General features: G+C 66.4%; 1 protein-coding gene across 2 annotated transcripts in view; it reads right to left on the reverse strand.

The window, feature by feature from the left end:
• The window catches only part of CASKIN1 (CASK interacting protein 1), a 29,986-nt gene extending 6,697 nt beyond the window's left edge, over positions 1-23,289 (reverse strand). The window contains exons 1-14 of one of the 2 annotated variants that reach the window (XM_068207314.1): positions 23,025-23,289; positions 10,112-10,163; positions 7,981-8,078; positions 7,734-7,879; positions 7,554-7,649; positions 6,878-7,008; positions 6,698-6,806; positions 6,263-6,371; positions 6,058-6,152; positions 5,858-5,975; positions 4,196-4,411; positions 2,232-2,339; positions 1,978-2,096; positions 655-742 (exon numbers count right to left, since the gene is read on the reverse strand). In XM_068207314.1, the coding sequence (XP_068063415.1) occupies positions 655-742; positions 1,978-2,096; positions 2,232-2,339; positions 4,196-4,411; positions 5,858-5,975; positions 6,058-6,152; positions 6,263-6,371; positions 6,698-6,806; positions 6,878-7,008; positions 7,554-7,649; positions 7,734-7,879; positions 7,981-8,078; positions 10,112-10,163; positions 23,025-23,118 (1,579 nt within the window). In that variant the 5' untranslated portion in view covers positions 23,119-23,289. The remainder of the gene's footprint in view (positions 1-654; positions 743-1,977; positions 2,097-2,231; positions 2,340-4,195; positions 4,412-5,857; positions 5,976-6,057; positions 6,153-6,262; positions 6,372-6,697; positions 6,807-6,877; positions 7,009-7,553; positions 7,650-7,733; positions 7,880-7,980; positions 8,079-10,111; positions 10,164-23,024) is intronic. The other variant, XM_068207315.1, reaches the window with a different exon arrangement.
• Between the last annotated feature and the right edge of the window lie 1,928 nt (positions 23,290-25,217).

The following is a 25,217-nucleotide window of genomic DNA, read 5'->3' on the forward strand; positions in this document are numbered from 1 at the left end:
TCACATGTGCATCCCTCTGCCGTGTGCATCTCCCTCACGTCTGCATCCCACTTGCGTCTGCATCGCTCCAGCATGTTTCCCCCTCTCCCTAGCAACGTCTGCGCCCCCCTCCCCGCGTGTCCGCCCCCCTCCTTGTGCGCGCCCCCTCCCCTGAGCGCATCCCCCCTCCCCAGGTCTCTCTGCCCGCTGCCTCCTCCCTCCCCGCAGCCCGGGCAGCTCTGGGCATCCCCCCTCGCCCACCCCCACGTGTGCATCTCCCGTCTGTCCCCCCGATTCCCAGGCACATGCCACTCGCGTGGCGTGGGCACCCCCGTGGCGTGGCCATGCTCCCCGCAGCCCCCCAGACGGCGGTGGCGGGGGGGGGACCCCGCTCGGGCTCCAGCAGGGCTGGCGGGGGGCCAGGGAAGGGAAGGGGCCGGGGAGCAGCGGTGCCCCCCCTGCCCGCCCCACGCCGCCCCCCGCCCCCCACGGGCCCCCACTAACCGAGGCAGGAGAAGGCCTGGCAGCAGCCGAAAGGCGAGAGAGTCATTTTTTACCCACACGTTTTTCTTCTGGCGACGGGTGCCGTGGCAATAAAAAAAAAGACAAATCCCTGGATCCACGGCACGGCCAGGGCTCCTCCTGCTCCGGCAGCCGGGCGGCCGCAGCACGCACCTGCGGGGATGTCCTGCGCCTTGGCCGGCCCATCGCCCACGGCAGACTCTTGCGCAGAAGCCTTCTGGGAAAGGACCGTTGCCAGCAGCTGAAAAACACCCCGGGAAGGGGGGAGAGCAGGCAGGAGTGAGGCGGGCGGAGGGGCCGGCGGGCCGGGGGGTGCGTGTCGCGGGTGCCGCGGGTGCCGCGGGTACCGTGGATGCTGCGGGTGCTGCCAGCTCGGGCGAGGGTGGGCAGGGAGGGTTGCAGCAGATTTCGGCGGCAGCGGGGAGAGCGGGAGCCGCGGGAGCAGCAGATGGTGCTTTGCCGGCAGCAGGAGCCCACGGCACCGCCGCACCCCAAAGCCAGCCTGGCACATGCCCAGCCCAGGCTGCCGGCACGGGCTGTGGGGTCCCCTGTGCCCACAAGACGGAGCCCCCCTGGCTGGCGGCATGGTGTGGCTCAGGGGCAGTACGTGGGCATGGCAGGCAGGGTGCCAGGGGACCCGGGCTGGTGGGTGCTGGGGTCAGTGGGGTGGCAGGTGCCATTGCCAAGGAATGGGACAGCCCAGGGGCAGTGCAGGGCTGTTGTGGCAGCGGTGTCTGGGCAGCGTGCAGTGCGGTGTGTGGTGCTGGTGGCAGCAGTGCACTGGTGGCAGTGTGCCAGGCCAGTGGCAGCAATGCATGGTGCTGGTGGCAGTGTGCCATGCCAGTGGCAGCAGTGCATGGTGCTGGTTGCAGTGTGCCATGCCAGTGGCAGCAGTGCACTGGTGGCAGTGTGCCGGGCCGGTGGCAGCAATGCACTGGTGGCAGTGTGCCCTGCCAGTGGCAGCAGTGCATGGTGCTGGTTGCAGTGTGCCCTGCCAGTGGCAGCAGTGCACTGGTGGCAGTGTGCCATGCCAGTGGCAGCAATGCATGGTGCTGGTGGCAGTGTGCCATGCCAGTGGCAGCAGTGCATGGTGCTGGTGTCAGTGTGCCGGGCCGGTGGCAGCAGTGCACTGGTGGCAGTGTGCCGGGCCAGTGGCAGCAGTGTGTGCAGGGCAGGGCAGTGCCGAGCGCAGTGCAGAGGCCCCTGCGAGTGGCAGCAGAGACATGGCACAGCAGCTCTGGATGGACCTGTGGAATGTTTTGTAGGGGCTGAGCCCAGACCCAGGCAGCAGTCAGGGGCCAGGTGGAGGGGACATGCTGGTGGCCACTGTCCGTGACAGTGTAGCTGGTGGCACACAGGATATCGATGAGACCGCACAGCACCCGGTCAAGCGCCAGCTCAGGTCAGGGCAGGCAGCAAACGCTGCAGGACTGCAGCCAACAGCAGCTGGCACGGCCACCTCGGGGCTCGCCTTACCTTGACGCCTTCGGAGCCGGCGTGCAGGGCGTGCGCCCCGCTGCCCGCGCTCTGCCCGCTCCCCGAGCTGCGCGCAGAGGCCACGCTGCCCGTGCTGCCCAGGCTGCTGCGGTCACCACCTGCACACAGAGGAGAGGCTGTCAGGGCTCTGAGCCCTGCTGTTAGGGGACGCCACGGTGTGGCCGTGCCCCACTGGAGCCACCGCCACGTCCTGGCACGTGCTCCGCGTCCCAGCCGCTCCCGGCTCGCCGTACCTGCGAAGGGTTTCCGCAGCACCCAGATCTCCTCGGCGGGGGCTGGCGCGGCCGATCCGCCCTGCGACGGCGACACGTGGGACGGGCTCATGTCGGCCCCGCGGGACCCTTGGTGGCAGAGCAGAGAGAGCGGCCGTCAGGCGCGTGGCTCTGCGCTCGGGCTCGCACGAGGTGACCATGGCCCAGGTCTGGCGCTGCTGCACGTGGGAACAGCCCCACAGGGAAGGTGTGGGGACCCTGGTTGTGTCCGTGCCCAGAGATGCCAGAGCCATCCTAGGGCCCTGTCCCACCCCAAGCTGGCAGAGATGACAGCGACCAGCCCTGGGCCCTGTCGTGCAGAGCATCCTCTCCTCACTGCCAGCCAGGGACAGACCCACAGTGGGGTGTTCCAGTGCCCTGGCTGAGCCTGGACAAGGGACAGGGACCGTGTCATCCCTTTACAGGACAGGATGGGGACATGACCCAGTGCACAGAGCATAGGGAGCTGGGCAAACTCAAGGAGTGGGGACCAGGGTCCCCACCCCACTGTCCCCTGTCCCAGGCAGTGCTGGCCATGTCCCTGCAGCTGCCTGCACCCATCTGCAGGGACACGGGGGCCATGCAGGACCAGGCACTGGGTGCTGAAAGCCTGGTGACACACAGGGGACACACAGGTTGCCCAGCAGCAGTGGATGAGAGGACCTGGCCCTCCTCTGGGGCACAGCTTGAGGGTCACCCCAGGGCACGGCTCCTCACCAGCTCAATGTGCTGGCCACCTCTGCCAGGTCCCACTTGCACCAGGGACACCCAGCTCCGAGTGCAGGGGGGAACACAGCATCAGGTGAGATGGACTACAGCCCTACAAAGCCAGTGCTGCCACGGCTCCGCCACTGTCCTACCAGCCATGAGGCACTGCCACCCTGCCACCAGCCATGGGGTGTTACCACCTCACTGCCAGCCATGGGGTACTGCCACCCTGCCACCAGCTGTGGGACATTGTCACCCCACTGCCAAGCAGGCCAGTTCTGTTCATGGAGCTGCTCACTCCAACAGCACCAACCGCAGCAGGGGACAGGTGGTACAAGGTGATAAAGTCACTGAAGGAGCACAGCAGGGGACAAAACAGCCCCACTGAATCAGACTGGGACATGCCTGAGCTGCATATGCCACGGTCACACCAAGAGGAGCCTGGGCTTGTGCAGCTCCATGCGACCCCCCAGGAGAGAAAGCCCCAGGGAAAAGAAGTGCTCCCTTGTCCCCAGTGCCAGCACGGCCACCCAGTGCCCCCCAACACAGCCTCCTTAGCCGCTGCCACCAGGGCATGTGCGAAGACCCCTGGCCCCAGCCATCGAGGACTGCACCCCTGCAAGCCCCCTGCCCCGGGCACTCCTGACGCACAGCCTTGCAGCATCCGTCACCTGCCTGTGTCCCGGGGATGGTCCCCAGGGTTCAGCTGGGCTCTGCCTGCGCTGAGCCAGCCCCGAGAGCATCCCCTGGGAAAGCCCCCAGAGCTGCAGCCCCTTCCAGCTCCACGTGTGCAGCACGACCTGGTCAGAGCTGGGCCCTGCAGGAGGCTGTGGCCGGCGGAGGGTCCCTGAGCCCGTGGCACAGAGCTGTGGCACTGCGCTGCCAGCCCTGCCCGGCACAGGGCCGTGAGTGCTTTGGGGGTGCCCGCGCACCCGGACAGGAGCGCAGGGGCCACGGGGACGCCGGGGTGGGGAGGGTGCGCTGTGCCTCGGGCACACGGTGTGCCAGCGGCGCTGGAGCGGGTGTGGGGGGAGCGATGGCACGCGCGTGCCACCCGAGTGCCCCCGCTGCCCCCACCGCACGCATGCACGCCCATGCACACGCTGCATGCACACACACACACGCCCTGCAGCCCCCCGGTGAGGGGGAGAGGCCGAGCAGAGAGAAAAGACTCGACACACGCTTTAAAGGAAAAGAAAGGAAAATCCATGGAGAGCACGAAGCGAGCGGTGAACTACCTTGTCCGTAACGCGGCTCGTCGGCACTGCTAGGGGAGAGCCTGTGATAGCCAAAGGAACTGAAAAGAGTCTGATGGGAATGTGGTGGTGGAGGTGGAGGTGGAGGCAGGGAATGGAACAGATGGGACGAGGCGTCACCGTTTAGCACAGCAGCCCCGTAAGCCGGGAGCGGGATCTTTTGGAAGTGTTGGGGGATTGTTACAGTCTCCCATGAACCTGATAATAAAACATAACAAGAGACAAAATGAAAAGAATCAAAATAATAGAGACACGCTCAGTGCCACCAAAAAAAAAAAAAAAAAAAAGAGGAAAGAAATAAAGAAATGAAAATAAAAGAAAGGGGGGAAAAGGCAGCAAATCAAAAAAAAGCGACCAAAGGGATGTGGAGAAGCCAGAACCGAGACCCAACGGATGCGGAGCCGAGCCGAGGAGCAGCAGCGGGAGCTCAGCACACGCACAGCCCCGCGCAGGGGACGCACACACCCTGCAGATCCGACACGGACACTGGGACAGCCCCACGGGTCAGCTCATGGTGTCTCACAGCCAGGCTCCCTGCAGGGCCATCCCAGGGCAGCGGGGCTGCAGGCAGGGCCGGGCCGGGGCCGCAGCACCGGCACCCCCGTGGCCAGGGGGTGAGCCATGACACAGCGCCTGCACCCCACACTGCTGCCCCACCGCAGCCAGCGGGGTGGCTACAGAACCCCACAGCCTGGCTAACGCTGCTGTGGGCCAGCTGCAGCCCTGGAGCCACAGAGCACAGCCCAGGAGACATGGATGGCATCTCTGGTACTGGCGCACAACCCATACCTGGAGGGTGGCTCTGCCCCTGCCTGTCCAACACCAGGTGCTTCCAGGGATGCTGTGGGTTGCCCGGCAGCCACTTGTGCTCCCACTCCCCTGAGACATTGTTCCCGTGCCACCATTCCCTGCCCATGTCCCCATGGTGTGGCTGCCCCCAGGATCCACTCCCGGGGCTGGGGTGAGATGGTTGATGCGGCGCCTTTCAACGCTGCCTGCAGAGGCACCAGCCCCAGTGGGACACTCCTGGCAGAGGGCACAGCCCAGGGACATCCCAAGGGGCTGCACACCCCACCAGGAGCCTAAAGGGATGACAGTGGGAGTGGGGACAGGGACAGGCAGCCACAGGGCAGGGGAGAGGGGCCGATCCCTGAGATGGCCCCTGGCTGGAAAGACGGTCTCTGTGTGGCAGCATCAGCTCCCTGGCAGTGGTGCCCAGCCCCTGCACAGACCCTGAGCACCAGCTCCTGCGACCCCACTGCTGTGCCCGTCCCCCCAAACCGCAGTGACACCCCTCATGCCCCAACCTCCCGGCACCTCGAACGCCTCCCCCAGCCCGAGGGCAGCCAGGGCTGACCCTCGAGCACCCCAGGGCTGCCAGCACCAACCCCCAGGACACCAACCCCACAAACACGACGGGAACACGGACCCTGCACACTCGATGGGAGCGCCGGCCCCACAGGCACCACGAGGACGCTGACCCCACACACTTTTGGGCGCCGTCCCCATGCACACGGTGGGGACACCGACCCCACATGCATGGGGGGCATCGCCCCGCTTTGTCTTCACCGCTGCAGTGCCCGACACCCCGGTCCCCACCAAACCAAGACAGGGCTCCCCGGGGCTGTGGCGGGGGTTATTTGCCTGTTCGTTTGCTTATGGCCTCGACGAGGCTGGAGGGGAAGTAGCCCACGCGGTCGTTGCCGGTGCGGTTGTCGTGGATGCAGCCCTTCCAGCGCCCGTCGGCGTGCTGCTCCAGCACCTGCGGGAGGGGCCGGGTCAGGGGCCGGGCCAGGGGCTGGCACTGCCACCGGGGTGTCCCCGGCCCCCCCGGCCGCACTCACGGTGATGACGTCCCCGGCTTTCACGTTGAGGCTGGTCAGGTCGTAGTTGTTGCAATAGTCCTTGACGGCCCGGACCTGCAGAGCTGCAGAGGCGTCTGCGGGACAGAAGGGGAGCGTCACCAGCCGCTCACCCCACGGGGCTTGGCACCCCCGGCCCGGCGCCCCTCGTGCCAGCACGGCCACTCTGTGCCCTCCAACCCCCTACCCCGCAGCATCTGCTTGATCTCCTTGCTGGCCTGGCTGGTGGTGAACTGGTTGACGATGTCCAGAGCCGTCTGGTTGTAGGTGTTCCTGACGTGGGCGTTGATCCCGCTCTGCAATGGCACCGAGAGGGATTGGGAGGAGGCTGGTCCCCATCCTGCCACCCCTGGGACTCCCTAGGCCACCAGGAGACCAGCAGCTGGCGGGCACAGCTCTCAGACCTTCGTGTGTACCCCCCTTGTGACCCTCGCCCCTCGGTGTGCACCCCCCAGGACCCTCAGTGCCTTGGTGTGTCCCCTCCAGAACCCTCAGCTCTGCTCCCTGGGAGAGCTGCACAAGCTGCTCTGAGTCTCCAGCTGTGGGGTCACCCCCTTCCCACAGCCCCTGGCTGGGTTGGGGGTGCCTGGGGGCGTCTGGGGGTGCCGAGGGGGGCCCTTACATCCAGCAGCAGCCGCACCACATCGGTCTTGCCGCAGAGAGCGGCCTCGTGCAGCGCCGTGCCCGCCTTGGTCTGCCGGTTGATGTCGATGCCAGCCTGCAGCAGGAGCCTGTGGGGGACAGTGGGGTCAGCGGGGCACGGGGGGGCACTGGCACTGCCACCCCTGCCCACGGCACCCACCGGATGATGTCGATGTGGCCGTTCTTGGCGGCGAGGTGCAGGGGGCTGGTGCCGTTGGGGTCGGTGGTGTCCCCCGGTTTGGGCTCCAGCAGTGCCGCGCACATGTTGCTGTTCAGGAGCAGTTGGACCACCTGGCTCAGCAAACACAGACGGAGCAGGGCTGCAAGGGCGGCTCGGCCGCCCCCCGGGGCTGCGGCCCCCGGCCCCCACCTGCCCCCTGCCAGCGGCCAGAGCTCCCCTGCAGCGGTGGCACCGCACACCCCCAGCGCCGGCCATCCCCGTGCCCCTCCAGCTGCTCCAGCACCCCTGGGGACCTCACAGTGCCCCTGTCCCCTTCTCAGGGACCTCACAGTGCCCCTGTCCCCCCCAGGGACCTCACAGTGCCCCTGTCCCCTTCCCAGGGACCTCACAGTGCCCCTGTCCCCTTCCCAGGGACCTCACAGTGCCCCTGTCCCCTTCTCAGGGACCTCACAGTGCCCCTGTCCCCCCCAGGGACCTCACAGTGCCCCTGTACCCTCCCCAGGGAACTCACAGTGCCCCTGTCCCCTTCTCAGGGACCTCACAGTGTCCCTGTCCCGCTCTGGGTCACAGTGCCCCTGTCCCCTCCCCAGGGAACTCACAGTGTCCCTGTCCCCTCCCAGTCCCCAGAGGAGGGCCCAGCCCTGCGAGAACTTACCCCGACCCGGCCAAACTCGCATGCCAGGTCCAGGGGCGTCTTCCCCGAGTTGTCCATGATGCAGGGGTTGGACTGGTGCTGCAGGAGCATCTCCGACTGGGGACAAGCAAGACCCCGACCCGGTGAGGGCAGGGGTGGAGGGGTGGCACCAGCCCCTCGCCAACCCCGTACCCTCCATACCACGTCGTAGTGCCCGTGCTGCGCTGCCAGGTGCAGGGGGATCTGGCCCTCATCCGACGGGATGTTCACAGAGGAACCTGCCTTCAGCACCATTTTCATGGGCTCCTTCTTGCCCTGCCAGGCCGCGTAGTGCAGGGGCCGCATGCCTGCAGGGGCAAGAAGCCATGAGCCTTCCATGTGCCATCACAGCACGCAGAGCCTGGGGGGGCACAGGGCAGGGGGCCACGGCCAGGAGCCGGGGACTCGCCTTTGTTGTCCTTGATGTCCACGGCAGCCTGTGCCTCCAGCAGCAGCGAGATGAGCTCTGTGTTGCCGTTAAGCGCCGCATGGTGCAGAGCCGAGAACCTGGGGACCGAGGGGGTGTCAGGGGCCACAGGCCTGTCCCCTCCACAGCCCTGCCACCCCCTGCCCAGCACCAGGGCCTCAAACCTGCAGCCCTGCAGCACCCCGGGGCTGCTCTGCCCGCCATGTGCACACGTCCCTGGGAAAGCCACCCCCACGAGCCTCTGTGAGGTTTTGGGGTGAGAGCTGCGGCAGGCCTGGGAATGCTGAGACCCCGCCGGGCTGGAGCTGGGGGGCAGGGCAGGCACGGGGGCGTCCCAGTGAGGGTGGGGGTGCCGGGGAGCCCCCTCCCCACTGACCCACTTCCCCCAGCCTGGCCCCAGCGGCGCGGCCATGAGCACAGATGGCAGCGCTGCCTTGCCCGGTGTCGGGCCGGGCTGTGGGGTGGGGAAAGCCCCCCGGCCCCGCACCCGCTCTGCTCTCGCAGCTCCCGGAGCCGGAGGCTCCCGCCTGGGAAGCGGGCCAGGAGCTGACCTACTTGTGCTCCCGGCAGCGGCATCCTCCGTGCGGCTGCGCTGGCACCCACCGCGCCGCTGCTCCGGCCCTGGCCGCGCACGGCGTCCCCATCCCCTGTCCGGGGCCACCCCGGTGTCACCGGAGCATGGGGATGGGCCGCGGAGCCCCCAGGACACGCCGGCCTCTCTGGCTGCCCGCTGCCCAAGGGGCAGGTGTGGGTGCCAATCCCCCTGGCCCTGTTCCCCTGGCCCCCGGCCGAGGGGACGCGGCCCCGTGGGGAGCAGGCTCCAGGCGCCGCGATGCCCGCGGAGCCGCCGGCTGCGATCCCCGGCGGGGAGCGGCGATGTGAGCAGACAGCCTGCACAGGAGGCCGATCCCAGCGTCTGCCGGAGAAATGTCAACATTTTCCGCTCCAGCGCCCTGCTCAAATCCGCTCAAGATGGTGCAAATCGCAGCCTTCCCCGGGGCTGCCTCGGGGCGTCCCTCGGGCACCTCATGGCCCAGCCGAGCAGGGCACTGGCCCCGGGGCCAGCGCGGGGACACCAGCAGGGCGCTCACCCACGGCACTCCCGGCCGGAACGAGCCAGCACTGCTGGGATGGGGAAACTGAGGCACGGGGCTGGCTGAGCTCACACAGAGCAGAGCACAGCCAGGCTGCAGCCTGGATCCCGGGGGATCCTTTCCAGGAGCAGCGCCAGAGGCGGGAGGCTGCTCCCCTTTTGCTTCAGCACCCCCTGAACCTTCCAGGAGCGGGATACGAGCCGGGCCCTGCCTGCAGCTCCCCAGCCCTGCCGCGATGCTCAGCCCTCCTGAGCTCAGCTCAGCTGGCTCCGCGGAGCAAGAGGTGGCCCCTGGGGTGATGCCCCATCGCCCCCGGCACAGCGAAGAGCTGGCAAGTACCAGGGGATGCCCACCAGGCCACCACCCTGGTGAGGAGGATGAGGAGGCAGCCGGGCTGCCGTGGCCGTGCGTCCCCAGGGCATGGCCTCCCGCTGCTGAGCAGCTGCTGCGCTCCCTGGCATTTCCCTGGCCACAGCGGAGCCACGCAAGGGAACAAGTGGCATCGTGCTGCTGCCCCGCTCAAGCGGGATCTCGGGGCGGGGGCAGCCGGGGGCCGCTGCTGCCCAGCCCCACAAGCAGCACTCCCACGGCAGCCCCCTCCTGCGCGGGGCCCCGGCTGCCTCCCTGCAGCCTCATTAGTGTAATTAGCGGGGGTGATCCGCGGCCCCTCTGCGCCGCTCCCGCCTGGCGGGGTCACGGCTCTCCCACCCGGCACCCCACAGGGCTGATCCCTGCACAGCTCCCGAGGAGCCCCACAGGGCTGGGAAAAGCGTGGTGAGATGTGGGGCACAGCCCTGCCTCTGCCTCCTCTGGTGCCCGTGGCTGCTCCAGGCCAGCACGGGCTCTGGGTGCAGGCAGGGCTCGGCCACGCGGGCTAATGGGGGCCAGGGTCCCGGCACTGGAGCTGGCAGCTCGGAGAGCCTGGCATTCCCACACAGACACGCAGGTGCACCCGCTGCTCACAGCACCCTTGGCATGCACCCCACGGGACCCACGCCCGGGCTTGGGCTCCCACTCACCCGTCCGTGTCTTGGAAGTTGACATTGACTTTCTTTGCTGATCCGAGGAGCTCTGGAAGGGAGGGAAGGGGGCAGGATGTTAGAGGAGGTGGCTGGTGCAGGGACAGGGGGCACACCAGGGAGGTGACGTGGGGGCAGCTCCAGGTTTCCCTACCTACCAAGGCTGGGGCTCCCTGCAGCTCAGGAGGCTCGGGGTGGGGGTCCCTGCTGAAGGTGGCAGAGCCCGGGGGGCTCCTCCTGGCACCAGGTTCTGCCCATTCTCCCCTGGTTTCCCTGGGGTTCCCCCCTGGCTCCTCCACCTGGCTGAGGCTCTGGAATGGCCCCGTGGAGCCCCTGCCGGGCAGAGCTCAGCACCTTCCCCTGTACCCCCAGCCCCCCTGGCACTGCCCTCCCCACGCTTCTGGGAAATTAAACCGCGCCGGGGCAATCCAATTAGCAGCACAAGGAGGGATGGAGCCAGATTTACATAAGATTTACCCGAAAAATGCCACTCAGGCTTTCCAGTGAGCTGTTCTTCCCACGGCGGGAGCGAGAGCGGGAGGAGAAGGAAGAGGAGGGTGGGAGCAGCATGGCAGAGCCCCGGGTGGGGGACCCACACAGCAGCCCCTGAGCCCAACACAGCGAGCACAGCTCCAGCACAGCCCTGAGTCCATGGGAGAGGACCCAAAGGCTGCATGGCCTGGCAGGGAGAATGGGCAAAGGCACTCAAAGGCAGGAGCAAGCTAAGCTCTTGTTGGAAGAAGCTGGCTGGAAGGGGCTACTTCAGGCAGGGAAGGGGAATGTGGGGCCAGAGACACTCCCTGTGCACCTTGGCCATGGCCCTGCTCTCTCTCTCTCTCCCCCTCCACCATGTCCCCTCGTCAGTGTCCTCGTGTTTATTGAATTATTGGACACAAGGGCTGCACCACAGCCCAGGAGCCTCTGCATGGACAAATGGGGCTCAGAGGGCACCAGCAGCAGGAGGGGTGGCTGTGTCCAGCCCTGACCCTCAAGCCTGGGGAGTGGTGCCAGGCTGAGCCAGCCCTGCCCAGGCCACGCAGCGCAGATGGGCCCAGGACAGAGGCTCTGACACCCAGAGGTGGCCCCCTCCTGCACTCCAGGGCTGCCCAGCTGTCCGAGCTGCAGGACATTTGCTAATGCTGACACAGCCCAGTGTGACAGGTGACAACTGCAGAGGACGGGTTCTATCAGCCACGGCAACCACCCTCCAGCCACCAGGTCCCCAGGCTCTCCTCCCAGATGAGGTGATTCATGTGGGATGAGAAGGAGCACTGCAGGGTGCCTGGAGAGGGATGGGGGCACCATGGGGTCCCCAGGGTGTAGGGGGGGACAGGAATGCCACAGAAGCCCCCAAATGCCATCCCTGCCATAGCATCCCCATGCTCCCCTGGGAAGAACTGGACATTACTGGTGGGCAGAGCCCCTGTGACACCAGGAATGACCCAGTCCCCGCCAGCCCCGTGCTGCCGCCAGCGTCCCCAACAAAGGTGCCATTCAGCTCCGGTGGAGAGGAGCCCAGCGCCGCTTCCGCTGCCGCCCCGTGCCAAGAACCAGCTCCCAGGAGAAGGGGCCGAGCTGCCCCCCAGGGATGCAAAGGGCCAGCGGACAAAAGGAGCCGTGGGCGCAGGAGCGGCACCGTGCCCGGCACTGGCTCCAACCTCGGGCCCCGAGACGGGCCTCGCTCCGGCTAATGGGTCCTTGCAGATGGACGGACGGACGCTGTCGGCAGGTCTGCAGTGCCTGGCCTTTCCCACGGGTTCATCCCAGCGAGGGGCTGGGATGGGGCAATGTCCGGCCATCAGGGTGCAGCGGTGATGCCGTTGGCGATCCCCAGGCACGTGTCACCCTCGGCATCACCAAGCCACCATCACCAAATCACCCCAACGCACCATAGCGGCAAATTTTTCCTCCCTGCACCTGCAGGAGAGGCTGCAGCTGCCAAAATATGTTTAGCATTTCCATCACTGCCCGTGCCAAGTGCTTAGTCAGTGACTTCCAGCCATGCAGTGGTTTGACTTTTTTAAAGCTCTGGAAGTGGCCGTCAGCACGCCGAAGGCAGCTGGAGCATGGAGCCCAACTGGGGTCTCAGAAAAACCCCAGGTCCCAGAGCAGGAGAGAAGGATGGGTGCCCTGGTCACCAGGTCCTCAGTGAGACTTGCAGCCTGTCTGGGGGCAACAAGAGCCAGGAGAGCTCATTAATGGCTGGGAATTAATGACAAGGAAAATTCTTCCACTAACAAGAGAGAGAGAAGGGAGCTGAGTGCTTCCAATTAAAAATATCGGCAGCAAAAGGAGATGGGCACAGTGGGGACGAGAGCAGAGTTCCTTCATGGCCACACTGCCAGTGAGCACCCAGTGTGTTCCTGGCTGTCCTCTCTGCTGGGATCACTGGAGGGGTGGCAGGGACCACCGAGCACCTGCAGTCACCATCCTGCCCTCTCCATGCAGAATCAGATGCCAGCAGGAAGGTGCTCTCACAGGGGTGGCACATCTTTGCTCAGACAGCCTGAGCCCCGCCACCATCCTTGGGACACCCCAGTGTCCCCTCTTGGCTCCCCATGGGCTGCTCAGGTGATGCTTGTGCCATGTGGTATCACAGGGCTCCCCTGATACCTCGTGGCCCAGCTCTCCACCATTCTCAGAGCAGTTTGCACCCCACAAACACCCTGGGGAAGGACCATGATGCCGGCCCCAGGAAAGGGGGGCACACACAGGACCTGGCACCACCGGGTGTGGCTATGACCCGTGGCTGCGGTGTGCACCGGGAGCCGCAGCGTCTGCCATCGACACCAGCTATAAACAGCGCCTGCCAGAGTAAACACCGCCGCGGGAGCGGCCCTGTCACTACTCCCAGAAATGCCTCCACTTAAGCACAGGGACTGCAGGAGCTAAATCACGCTTGGATTGAGCCTGGCGCTCCGTGTGCAGCGAGCTCCTCGCTGGCCCCGGCTCCCCCGCCACGCGCCGGCCCTGCGGCAGCCACGGCCCCGGCGGGCACCGCGGCGCGGGCGACGCACGAGCCACTGGCACGTGCAGGGCCTGTGCAGGGGCAACCCAATCTGCCCGACCCCAGGGTCCAGCCGCGCGTCACCTTGGCTCCTGGCACTGTGCCTGGCAGCTGCTTTGGGTGTCCTGGGGCATGTCCAGGAGAGACCCCCATGCCCAACCACAGCTCTGGGCACTGTGATGCATGGCCACATGGAGGCCCCCATGCCCAAGCAGGAATCCCAGTACATGCCACGGGGAGACCACTGTGCCCAGCCACTGCTCCAGGTATCCCAGAACAGGCTGTATGGACACACCTCTGCCCAGGTGGCCGGTGTATGCCATGGTGGGACCCCAGTGGCCAAGCGCAGCTCTGGGCACCCCAGTGCATGTTGCAGTGAAATCTCCGTGCCCAGCTGCCCCATCGCCTCCCTGCACACGTGTCCAAGGCCACGGCCCCACATGGTGGGACCCCTCAGGGGGCTCCTCTCCCTTCCCAGCACCCCCTCACGTGCTCATGCGCCAGCCCCTGCGTCTGCAGCCAGCGCAGCGCCAGCAGCGATCGATGCCCGGTCGGAGCATGGGGGCTCCCGGCCAAGCCCCCGCTGACGAAGCACATCCTCACCCAGCTCCCCCCCGCAGGCAGCAGGCGGCTGCTCCAAGCAGATGGCTCCAGCCTCCACTAAATCAACATCTACTTAATGAGGGAAAAGCATTGCTGCCCCCTCCCCAGCATGGCGGCAGAGGATCAGCCAGGAGAACCCCCCCAAATCCTCCTCTCCATCCTTTCCCTCACCCCTCTGCAGTGACCCCACTCCCCTCCAGCCCCGTCCCTGCTGCTTCCCCACTCCCCAGCTCACTTGGGCAGCCAGACCCCTGCGTGTGCCCCCCACAAACACAACAGGACCCCACAAGCAGTGAATATCCACAGGGAAGACATTCAAGGCAAGCGCCTATTTCAGAGACAGGGGGGAGGATCCTGCAGCGGCATCGTTGGGAGCTGCCGGATAAAGGAAGCATCCAAAATAGCTGTTCTTAATTATATCCCTGCTAACGAGCACCACGCAAACAACGGGCACTGCACGAGGAGCCCTGGCATGGGGGTGTCTTATTCCTTACTGCAAGGATGGGGTCCCCACGGCGGCAGGGGCCATGGTGGGGACCCCACTGAAGCAGCCACAGCAGCCCTGGCTGGGTCTGGTGATGATGGTGACATCGGGGAGCTGGTTCTGACAGGGAAAAGCTTGTACTCCTGCAGCCAAGGTCGTGTCAGGCGCTGAGGCCGGCGATGCTCAGATGCTAATGAAGCCGTTATCATCTTCCGATCGATCTGGACTGTATAAATAATGCACCGGGAAGCTCGTTGTACAGGGAAAGGGATTGCCTGGGGCTAAGAGGTGGCTGGGATGGGATGGAGCCATTGCAGAGCAGTACTCAGCACAGCTGGGTAACTGCTGCCCACCACAGCTGGACAGCCCGGTGTCCATCACAGCTGGACGTACACCTCTCACTGCAGCTGGACCTCCCAGTGTCCACCAGAGCTGGATGACAGCTGCCCACCACGGCTGCACACCCACAGCTGTGTGCCCCACTGCCCACCACCAGCCATTCCCCAAATCCCAAGGCACTTTTAGGGGATGCTGCCCATGTGCCCAGCACAGGTACAGGTGCTCTGGATGCCCATCCTTGGCAGAGCCTTCCTCAGGGAGTGGCGAAATCTGCACTGGAGGCTGGCTGGGCTCTGGCAGCCTGAGTCACCGGCGCAGCGCTGTCCCCTGGGGCTGCAGGAAGCAGCTTAAATGCAGCTTTCAAAAGGCAGCAGGGACTCCACTATGATGCTTTTATTTTTACAAAAAGGAAACTTTTCAGTCCCATGGGATGGCGCAGGGCTGACTCCGTGGGCTACCAGAGCAGGCGGGGACAGGGGACACAGATGTTCCCAGGGCAGAGCCGACCCACCAGGGCTGGAGCTGTCCAGGGGACCCAGCACCCACCAGCAGCTCCTGTGGAGATCCCCGCTCTCTCCCTGTATTCCCAAGTCATATCCTCACCTGACCTTTGCCGTGTGGTACCATGCAGCCAGGCCAAGCCACGCTGCATCAGCTGGACCCCTTTGGGGCAGTGCCAGCCCCCCAGCGCCCCGAGTACCACACGGGGCTCTGCTGAGCAGGGGCTCCCTGGTGGCTCTGCCCAGGGCACCCAGGAATGCGGGGAACGGCAGCAGGGACGGGCAGGAGCTTGCACAGCGCAGGGATGTGCTGCCTGTCCCCCACGGGTGGGACACGAGGGACCAGCACCGGGCGTCGCAGCCGCCCGCCGTGCCCGGTGCCAGCCGCACGCCCACACTCGTCTCCGCGGAAATGAATGTTGGTGTCGCTTACAGGGAGCCCTAATTGCCAGCCTGTGGCAAACAGGTAATTTTCAGTAATCACCCTGGCTGGAAGGAGCCACTGCTGGCACAGCGAGGCTGGCATGGCAGGGATGGGGACGTGGCTGCTCAGGGCCACTGTCACCTGTGTCTGCCCGTCCATCCATCCCAGCACGGCTGGCACTGCACCTCCTCGGGACACGGGAGCAGACAGAGGTGGATGCACTCTACTCACCTCCACCCTGGGGCAGAGACCATCCTACCCCATCCCCATCCTATTCCTCATCCTCCCCGGGTCCTCCCCCTCCTCACCCCCTCTGCGCAGCCACGGATCCCTGGCAGGAGGGGCCCTGTCCACGCTGGCTGGAGGGCGGGACCTGGGGCTTTGTGCATCTTAAAGCATCATTAACCAAGACACGGCAGTGATCCCTGGCCTCCCATGAACCCGGCACGGTGCAGCAGCACTGGGAAGTGGCGGGAGCTCCCAGCGTGTGCACACGTGTGCACACCTGTGTGCAGGCAGCCCAGATCAGCTCCCGGTGTGCCCTGAGCGTGTGCACACCTGTGTGCAGGCAGCCCAGATCAGCTCCCGGTGTGCCCTAAGCGTGTGCACACCTGTGTGCAGGCAGCCCAGATCAGCTCCCGATGTGCCCTGAGCGTGTGCACATCTGTGTGCAGGCGGCCCAGATCCATCAGAGTCTCCAGGCGCTGCTGCAGCGCCGGCTCTGAGCTCCCAGCCATGCACGGCAAAACAGGCCGCAGGTTCTATTTCAAACGTGATGCCCTCAGAGCTGTCAGTTGTCCTCATCCACGGTCGGTGCACCGTGCCCACCTTCTGCATCAGGGCTGCATTCCCGGCGGGAGTGGAGGGGCAGCACGGGCACAGGCGTGGGCAGCTCTGCGGGCACAGGGCCTGGCAGCTCAGCGGTGTGCCAGTGGCCGCCGGGGTGGGTGGACAGCGGGGATGTGCAGCCAGGCCATGCCGTGCATCATCCAGGAGCGCGGCCGGAGGCCTCACACTGCTCCCGGCAGGCTGGCAGCGCTGCAGGGGAGGCGCTGGGCTTGCAGGACGCGTCCCAGGGTCCCCAGCGTCCCCAGTGTCCCCAGTGTCCCCAGCACGGCGGGCACAGGAAGGGGGCTGGCAGGGGCGGTGCAGGGCCGAGCAGGACCGAGCCTCAGGCAGACGCGGAGCGCCCAGGGAGCGGGCTGCTGCGGAGCTGCAGGGCTGCGAGGAGCGCGCCTGCCGTAAACAGCCCAGCTGCAATGCAGGAGCCGGGCAGCCGCCGCTTTGTCTCCGCTCCAGCGGCTCCCGCGGCCGCGGGCCGGGACCCCGCGGGGCCTCTCGAGGAGGCGGCGCGGGGCTCCGGCAGCCCCATCTGGAAGGGATCAGCGGCTGCTGCCGCCACGAGCCGGCCGTGCCCAGGGCCCGGCCCCACGGCGGCCGGGCGGGAGGCAGCGGCGGCGTGGGCAGCGGAGCGGCCACGGGCACGGGGGCACGGGGCAGAGGCGCTCGGGCACACGCTGCACACGCGTTCCCATGGATGCACAGGGGCTGGGCCACGCACTGGCTGCACGCGTGCCCGCGGGCACACGCGTGCACAGCGATGGGTGCACAGGGATGCGGAGGGGCACACGGGAGGAGCGCCCAGCCACCCGAGCGCCGAGACGCAGAGCCCGTGGTGGCTGCTCGGGCACCATCTCCAGCTGACACGGACCATGGCAGGGCACAGCGCTGCGGTCCCCTCGTCCTGCCGTGCCCCAGGGCACCCCAGCCCCACAGCCACCTCCATCTGCTGGGCGCTCTCCTGGCGGCCGGCAGTGACCTTGGTGGGGACACCCAAGGAGATGCGGGCAGAGCTGGCACTCCCGGCCAGCGGCTCTCCCACGCCCTCCCAGCACGGTGCTGCCCCACCGGATGGCTCGTGCCAGCACCGGTACCCATCCATCGCCGGAGCGGTCCTGGCAGCACGGGGCTGTCAGGCCGAGGCGAGGCCAGCTCTGCACCCCAGCTTCCCATTTCTCAGGCTGATTGCTCCTGTCGCTGCAGAGCCCAGCATTAAACACCTCATTTTCTAGTCCCGTATTGAGTTGGAAAATACTATTAACATTTCATTAGAGCTTAAAGATCCCTCTCAGCCTGGCGCAATGAGCCAGCCCACGGGTGGCATCACTCCTGTGCCAGGTGGGCTGCACTGGCCCCGTGAACCAGGAGGGCAAGTCCCACGTGCCCCAGATGTGGGGCAGGATGGTGAGCCAGGGCAGAGGTCACAACAGCACTGCACACTGGCTCGGTGACCTGCTGGGCATGGCCCACCCTTGCAGCACGCTTGGCCAGGAACAGGACACAAAACAGTGACAGAACAACAGTGTCCATGCAGGCACTCCTGAGTTTTGCTTCCCAATGCCTCTCCCTCACTGGAACAGAAACCTGGCCCAGCAGGACCAGCATCAGTCATTAAATATCAGCAAATTTATTCTCCAACATTCTCCCAACAGTGCTGAGCACCGTTCCCAGCACACAGCAGCCAGCACCAGCACCAGGACAGACATTGATGTGGGGAACAACCTCAGGTATCACCCAAGAGCTGGGCCCTCCCCTCCAGCACAGCCCACCAGCCCTGCCACAGCTCCCACCTGCCACGAGCCCAGGAATGTGTTCACTGAGCACCCAGCACTGCTTTGGGACCCACCCGGGCCCTGGCACAGCACCATGGAGCTGCCATCCCCAGGCACTGCTGCTGTGGCTGCTGCGGACACGTGGAGAAGGAGAAGGGGCTGGGGGCACCTGGGCACACCGAGATGGGCAGGGGACTGATCACAGCCATTCCCAGCAGCTGGGAAGGGGAGGGAAGGGTTAAAGGGAGTGCAGAGAGGAGGAGAGGAGCCAGACGCCAGCCTGGCTACTGGAAACCACGATGGGCTGGCAGCGACTGGGACGGCTGTGGAGAGAAGCTCAGGGCACCCTCAGCACTCAGGCCTGCCTGCTCACTGCCAGCACTGTCACCCTTGGGTGCAGGCTGGCCCTGCCACGTCCCCACAGTGTCACCCCCCAGCACAGGGGCAGCAAGGTCCTCGTGCAGCAAACAGCCGGAGCCGGCAGCCGTGGGAGAGCCCCGCACGAGGGGCTGCCAAAGGGCTGCTTGGTGTCCAGCCAGGTGAATTTGGGACTGCTGAGAGAAAATCCAGGCCAGTGAGGGAGCTGGGAACGGAGCCGCCGGCCCACGGCCCGCTGCTCCTCGATGGCAGTGGCCAACTGTCCCAGGTCCCCAGAGCACTCCTGCTGGGCAGGGGCCCTGCGGCCAGTCTGGACACGGGGGCTGTGCTGGGGGCAGGGGGGCACGGGAGGCTTTGCACGCACAGCTCGGCCCAGCCACAGAGGCAAGAAATGTAAAATAATGAGAAGTCACCCCAGGCTGAGCAATCGTGCCCCTCTGGAAGGAAACTTGGCACACACCAGCTCACACCCGCCTGCCAAGTCCTGCTGGGAGCGAGGCTTCGCACGCGGGCTGGAAACCCCAAGAAGTTTATGAGGAACCCGCTGACACGTGGATGAGTCGGGCAGCAGCCGGAGCTGCTGGGCCCTGACAGGAACCTGCCTGTCAGCAGAGCTCAGAGCACAGCCCGTGCCTGGGACACGCCTGGGATGCACCGGCATCTCCCCTTGCTGGCATCACCCGCTGTCCCAGCCCATCCCCTTGGCATTCCGCCCCTTCATCCCTGCCAAGGGCATGGGGGGAGGCGTGGGAGCAGTGCCTGGCCACACCACGGGGGATGCACGGGCCCAGCACCTCTTTGGCCAAGCTGCCACAGGATCTGGCCCCCCAGCCCCTTCTTAATGCCCAGCACCTCTGGATGGCCCCAGAGGCAGCAGCATCCAGGGGCTCCAGCATTCCAGTGAGCATCATCTGCTCATCTCTGCCTGGGTTTCTCTGTCAGCAGGGAGGTTCTGCCCAGTGCCTGTGTCCAGGGAGCAGCAGCAGGAGCCATCAGGGGTGGCTGCCTCCCAGGGAAGGCTCCTGCTTTCCCACAGGGCCAGGGGAACCGGGCAGCTCCGGTGGCTGCCAGCCACGTGTGCCCTGGGCACTGCACCACAATTGGATTTGCATCTGCCCTGCCTTTTACTGCATGGAAATTGAATTGTAAAATGTCAAAGACATTTCCTAACTGCGCCATATTAGCCCGGTTTTATTAAATACTGTTATCAGAGCAGATTATGAATGCAATCAACTGCAGGCAAGAAAACCCAGAATTAACTGGCCACTGGGCAGGAGGACACACCGGAGGGCAGGAGGCAGCTGGTGAGGCCCTGCCAGAGCCCATGTCCCCAGGCGCTCTGGCTCTGCTTCCCACTGTCCCTGAATCCTGGAGCACTGGTGAAGGAACATCCCCACCCAGCCAGTGCAGCTCCACTCACATCCCAGGATGGCTCCCCAGGGACAGCAGGACACTTCCTTGGCAGGGCAGGACCAGCACATGGCAGCAGGGCCTGGACTGATGGGACAAGCCCTGAGATGCCAGAGCTGCTGCCAGTGACAGGCAGGGCAGGATGCAGAGCCCTGCACAGGTGGCACTGCAGGAACAGGGCTCTCCTGCCCGGAGTGGGGGCACACTGAGAGCTGCCCAGGCCTCAGCCTGTGGGCCCAGGCTGGGCTGGGTTACCCAGGGTTACCCTGACGTGGCAGGACACAGGGGATGCAGAGCTCTGTGCCCAGCCCTGATCCCTGCCAGGCAGCGTGGCTAACCCAGCCTCGGGTGGCTCCAGGGCTCCAACAGCACACCAGGACACAAGTCCTGCAGGGCCACGTGCTGGAACATCTCCTTGGCCACACGAAGTGGAAGTGTGTGGAAGTGCTTTACAGAGCCCCCAGCCTGGCTGGAAGAGAGACTGGAGCAGAGGATCCAACCCTTGGCTGGAGGTGCCACACTCGGCACCGGCAGCACCACACAGGAGCCATTCCCAATGTGGATGAGCTGCTGGCAGCGCCGGCCCCGCAGGGAAGGAGCCAGCTCGCTCCAACCCTCCACAGCCACGGAACTGTGGATCCTCGGCACGGCACGGCACGGCACGGCTCATCTCCCACCGCCCAAAGCCCCGTGTGCCCAGGACAGGGATGGCACAGTGGGCACGGGTGCTCTTGGAGACACCCCACAGTCCCATCCCATCCCACGGTGCTGGAGCTGAGGGGAAAACGCCAAGTCACCACATTTCTTCGAGGTAGCACTGAGAAGGAGGGGACAGGGAGGGAAACAGTTTGCTGCCAAATCCCTGCATCTGATTTGCGCAACTTTCAGACAACCTCATCAATTATGGATGCCCGGGAAGCAGGCGCGGTGTGCGCTGCGGCCGGCCCGGGCCCCGAACCCACACTCACACCAAACGGGGCCCCATGTCACCATAGCAACCCGCGCTAATTCACGCAAGGATTTTTAAAATCTCATTTATTAAACCCCACATGAATAGGATATTATCCAGATAACAAGCTAAGTTACAAATCTTGCTGGTGCCGCGCAGCGCGGGGAGCGCCGTAAGCATGCGTGGGACCGGAACTTGGAGGGGACGTGGGGACACCACGGGTGGGGACAGCCCTGCTCGGTGCTCTCCCACTCCATGCACCACTCCAGCCCCATTGCCATGGCCAGAGGTACTTGAGCACCCCTGGCTGGGAGCACAGCACCCACCGCACACGTGGCACCCGCGGCCACAGGGGAGAGCGGGGTCCGGTGGGGAAATGGCCCCAGATGAGCCCAGCACTGGCACCAACTGGTCCAGCAGAGCTGGAGATGGGCAGCCCAGCAAGGGAATGGGGTGAGCATCCACCCCAAGACCAGGTTTAGCCCCACTGGGTGTCCCTTGTCCCTAACCTGTGATCCTGGCACAGGGAGCACTGCTGGCCCCTGTGGCCACCCTGCCTGGTGTCCAGAGGGCTCGGCCGTGGGACATGGAGCAGAGCGCTGGGAAGGACAGGGATGCAGGAGAAGGTGGTGGCACTCAAGCACCTCTGGTTGTTGCCACAGCAACGCCAGCTGTGTGCCCAGGCCAGCAGGGACTGGAGAAGGGTGTGTGGGGACCCTGTTGGGCACAGGCCAGGCATTGTCCCCATACCCACATACTGCCCCAGGAGGCCACGGCAGCAGCAATGTCTGGAGTGGGTTGGAATGAAGTGGGCTCTGAGCTGGAGGTTCTTCTTGCCCTGCACAGTCCCTCAGTAGTGACAGCAACGATGGCACTGGGGACATGGGGGACAGCACGCCCGCCCTGCATGGCACGAAGAAACACATGCTGGCCTCATGTGGGTACTGTGAACACGGTGGATGCAACACCAGAGCAGGGACATGGGGAATGCCATGCCAGCCCTGCTCAGCCCCAGGACACGGGACACCACACTGGCCGTGCTTAGCCAGAAACAGCCCTGCATGACCAGGGACAGGAGACATCTCACCAGTCCTGCACAGCTCCAGGGGTGCCCACATTTGGGGAGTGCCGGCCCTGCAGAGAGGGGCAGTGGGCACAGCAATGGAGGGACTGTGTGTCCAGTGACCCAGAGCCACACGGGGGCTCCCCGTGGGCCCTGTCCGTACCCAGGAACCGTCCCCGGCCGCCCAGCTCGTCCCGGCACCAGGCCTGGAACCTGCGGCTGCATCAGCACCATGAATTATTCAGTCCCGGGCGGAACGCCTCGACGGAGCAGTTACATCCTACAGCGAGTAGATACTCATGGAGCTATACACACGTACACCCGGAGACGCACACGCACAGCCACACGCACGCCCCCGCAGCCTCACACCTGGCCACGCACCCGCGGCGCACCCGCGGAGCCGTGCACAGCCAGCCGCAGGGATGCACCGGGAGATACCCGCGGAGCGACATCCAAACACCCCCTCACCGAGAAACACCAACAGCCCAGCCAAACACACAGATGCCAGGGTACACACCGCCACGCAAACACCCCACGCACCCAAACACAGCCGCACACGCACCCGCGGCAGCGCGGACACACGCAGAGGTGCGCGGGCAGCGAGCCCCGGCGCTCTCCCGCGCGGGCCGGGCACACTCGCTGCACGCACACGCAGATGCGCCCGGCCGCAAACCCTGCCCAAACCCCCGGGAGCACCGGGCCCGGCTCCCGGGGAGTCAGGAGTTGCTCCCGGGTACGGGGCAAGTGCAGCCCGGCCGGAGCCCGCCCGCGCCGGGGGTGCCCCGGGACCGGCGAGGAGACCCTTCGCAGCTCCGCACCCGCGTAGCGCCCGGGGATGCTCCGAGCCCCGCCGGCATGCTCAGACCCACGCCGGGCAGCGCCCCCCGCCCCTCCCGGGGCGCCGCCGGGGGTCCTCAGCACGTCTACGGTCCCCGCCCGCCTGCGACGAGCCGCAGCCGGGGAAGGGCCGGGGATGCTCCGGGGCGGGCAGGGCGGCATCGCGGCCGGGCCCCGGGAGCAGCGCTAGGATGCGGCCCCGAGCCGCCGCGCCCGCTGCTGCGACGCCGGTGCCCATGCGTGCCCCCCCTCCGTGTGTCCCCCCACACCGCCGCCCCCCGCCCGGCCCCGCCGCCGCCGCACTCACTGGCTTTGCCGGGCTTGGGCCTCTGCAGCAGCTTCTGCACGGCCGCGATGTCCTCCGCCTTCACCGCCTGCACCAGCTCCTGGTCCTTGCCCATGGCTGCGCCGCGCCGGGGCTGCCGGCTGCGGGCTCACGGCCCGAGCATCCTCCGCGGTGCGGCGCGGCGAGGGGCGGGGGGCGGCGGGGGGCGGCTCGGCGCGGCTCGGCGCGGCTCGGCTCGGCACGGTGCAGCCCCCCCGCCCAGCCCGCCCGCTCCGGAGGCGGGGGCGGGGGCGGCGGCGGCGGCGGGCGCCCGGGGCGGGGCGCGGCGGGGCGGGGGGGCCGCACCGGGAGCGCGGGGGGCAGCGCGGGAGAGGAGGAAGAGGAGGAGGAGGACGAGCAAGAGGAGGAGGAGGAGGAGGAGAGGGCGGGGGCCGCCCGGTGCTGCGGGCGGAGCGCGGGGATCCCCCTCCCCGGTGCCGGGCCCGGGGGACGCCCCGGTGGGAGCCGCCGCGCAGCCGTGGCGTGTAACGAGTTGGCGGGTCTCAGCGGCCGGGGGGAACGGGGGGCAACACGACTGCTCGGGACCTCTACCTCCTCGGGGAGGATCCCGGGGGGGTCCAGCAGACCCCCTCCCGGGGCACCGCGTGCTCCCCAGCCCGGCTCCAGGGTGCCCTTCGCCGCTCCCCGTCCCGCCTGGCCATCGCAGCAGCCTGCGCTGCCGATAACGGAAACCGGGCAAGAGCAGCCTTCATTATTTCTGTAAATAAAGCGCTCATTACCGCGTCATTTTCCACTTTTGTTGACACAATGGCCGGTGGCACTCGTCTCTTTCACTTTTAAGGCTGAAATGACCGAGACATTACAGTTGCGGAGGGTTCCCGGCTGTGCCGAGGGCTGAGGAAGCTGAGGAACCCGATAGGAAATGGGCCAGTGATGGACAAGGCGCTAATGTCCCCGCGGTGCCATCAGGGCAGAGCACGGACATCATTCGCCCGAAATCCGCCCAAATTTCTGCCCTCCCGGACAAGTTCCTAGCTAAAAGCCTCGTGCAGTCCCAGCTCCAGCAAACCGGCGTTGGGGCACACGGGACCAGAAGGCTGCTAGCCACCTGGCCACCACAGCGCTGGGCACTGAGGGGTGCGGTCCCAGGTGGGTGCAGTGTCCGGGGACCGGGAGCTGCAGCCCCGTGTGAGCCGCCGTGGCAGACGGGAAGATGGAGGAGGGAACCCAGCTGTCCCCCGATGCCCCCTGCCCGCCCCGTGCTGGTCCGTGCCCCCCGAGTTGGAGCCCAAGGGTGCCCTGCACAGCCCCCAGCTCCCGCCCAGTCCCCATGTCCGGGCTGACCCCCCCTCGGCGACGGCGGGGTCGGTCTCCTCTCCCCACCCCCACTTTCCAATCCAGGACATTTGGGTTGCCAGCACTGAACGCCGTCTAATCTGCCCTCTAATCCCGCAGCCGGGCGCTGCACGGGGCCCTGAGCCGCGGCCGGGCTCCCGGGGCTGGGGGCTGGGGCTGGGGCTCCGCACGGGTCGGGGGCTTCCTTCACATCTGCCACCACCTGATAACAACCGGAGCGCCTCAACAAAGGTCCCTTTGTGCCCCACGGCTCCCTCCTGCTGGGCCCCCACACCCAGACACCCAGCACAGGGGGCAGCTCCTGCCCCCACGGCCTCGCCGGGCACCGGGACCTCTGTGACCGGGGCACGACACGGGGCAGCACGAGTGGGGCCGGTGGGGTGCACCAGCGCTGTCCCTCCTCCCCGCCTGAGCCGGGCTTTGCGGGAGGAGCTCCAGCCTGGCGTTCCTGCGGCTCCCTCGGGCTCTTGCCAAGTCGGGTTGGTCTTTGCAGAGCAGAAGAATGTGCAGTGAAATGTCCCCGTTCCTGCCCTGCACACGCCGAGAGAAACCAGCGCCCGGAACGGGCAGAGCCTGGGGCACAGGGGGTTCAGGATGGGCACTGTGGGCAACAGGCACGTGGAAACCTGACTGTGGGAGCTGGAGACAGCACCAGCAGCAGGAGGGCTCATCCCACGCAGAGATCCCCACGCATCCCCCCAGCACAGCTGCCTTTCCGATGGGAAAGCAGCACAGCAGGGCCTCTGCCCGGGCTCGGGGGGCGGGGGCGTCAGGGAGCACACGGGGCCCGCGTGCTGGAATAACAGAGAAGGAAGAGATGAAGGCAGAGTTCGGAGGCTGAAGAAGCCACGGCTGTGC

This window comes from Anomalospiza imberbis, chromosome 16 (genome assembly GCF_031753505.1).
Source record: "Anomalospiza imberbis isolate Cuckoo-Finch-1a 21T00152 chromosome 16, ASM3175350v1, whole genome shotgun sequence".
Classification (NCBI taxonomy): Eukaryota; Metazoa; Chordata; class Aves; order Passeriformes; family Viduidae; genus Anomalospiza; species Anomalospiza imberbis.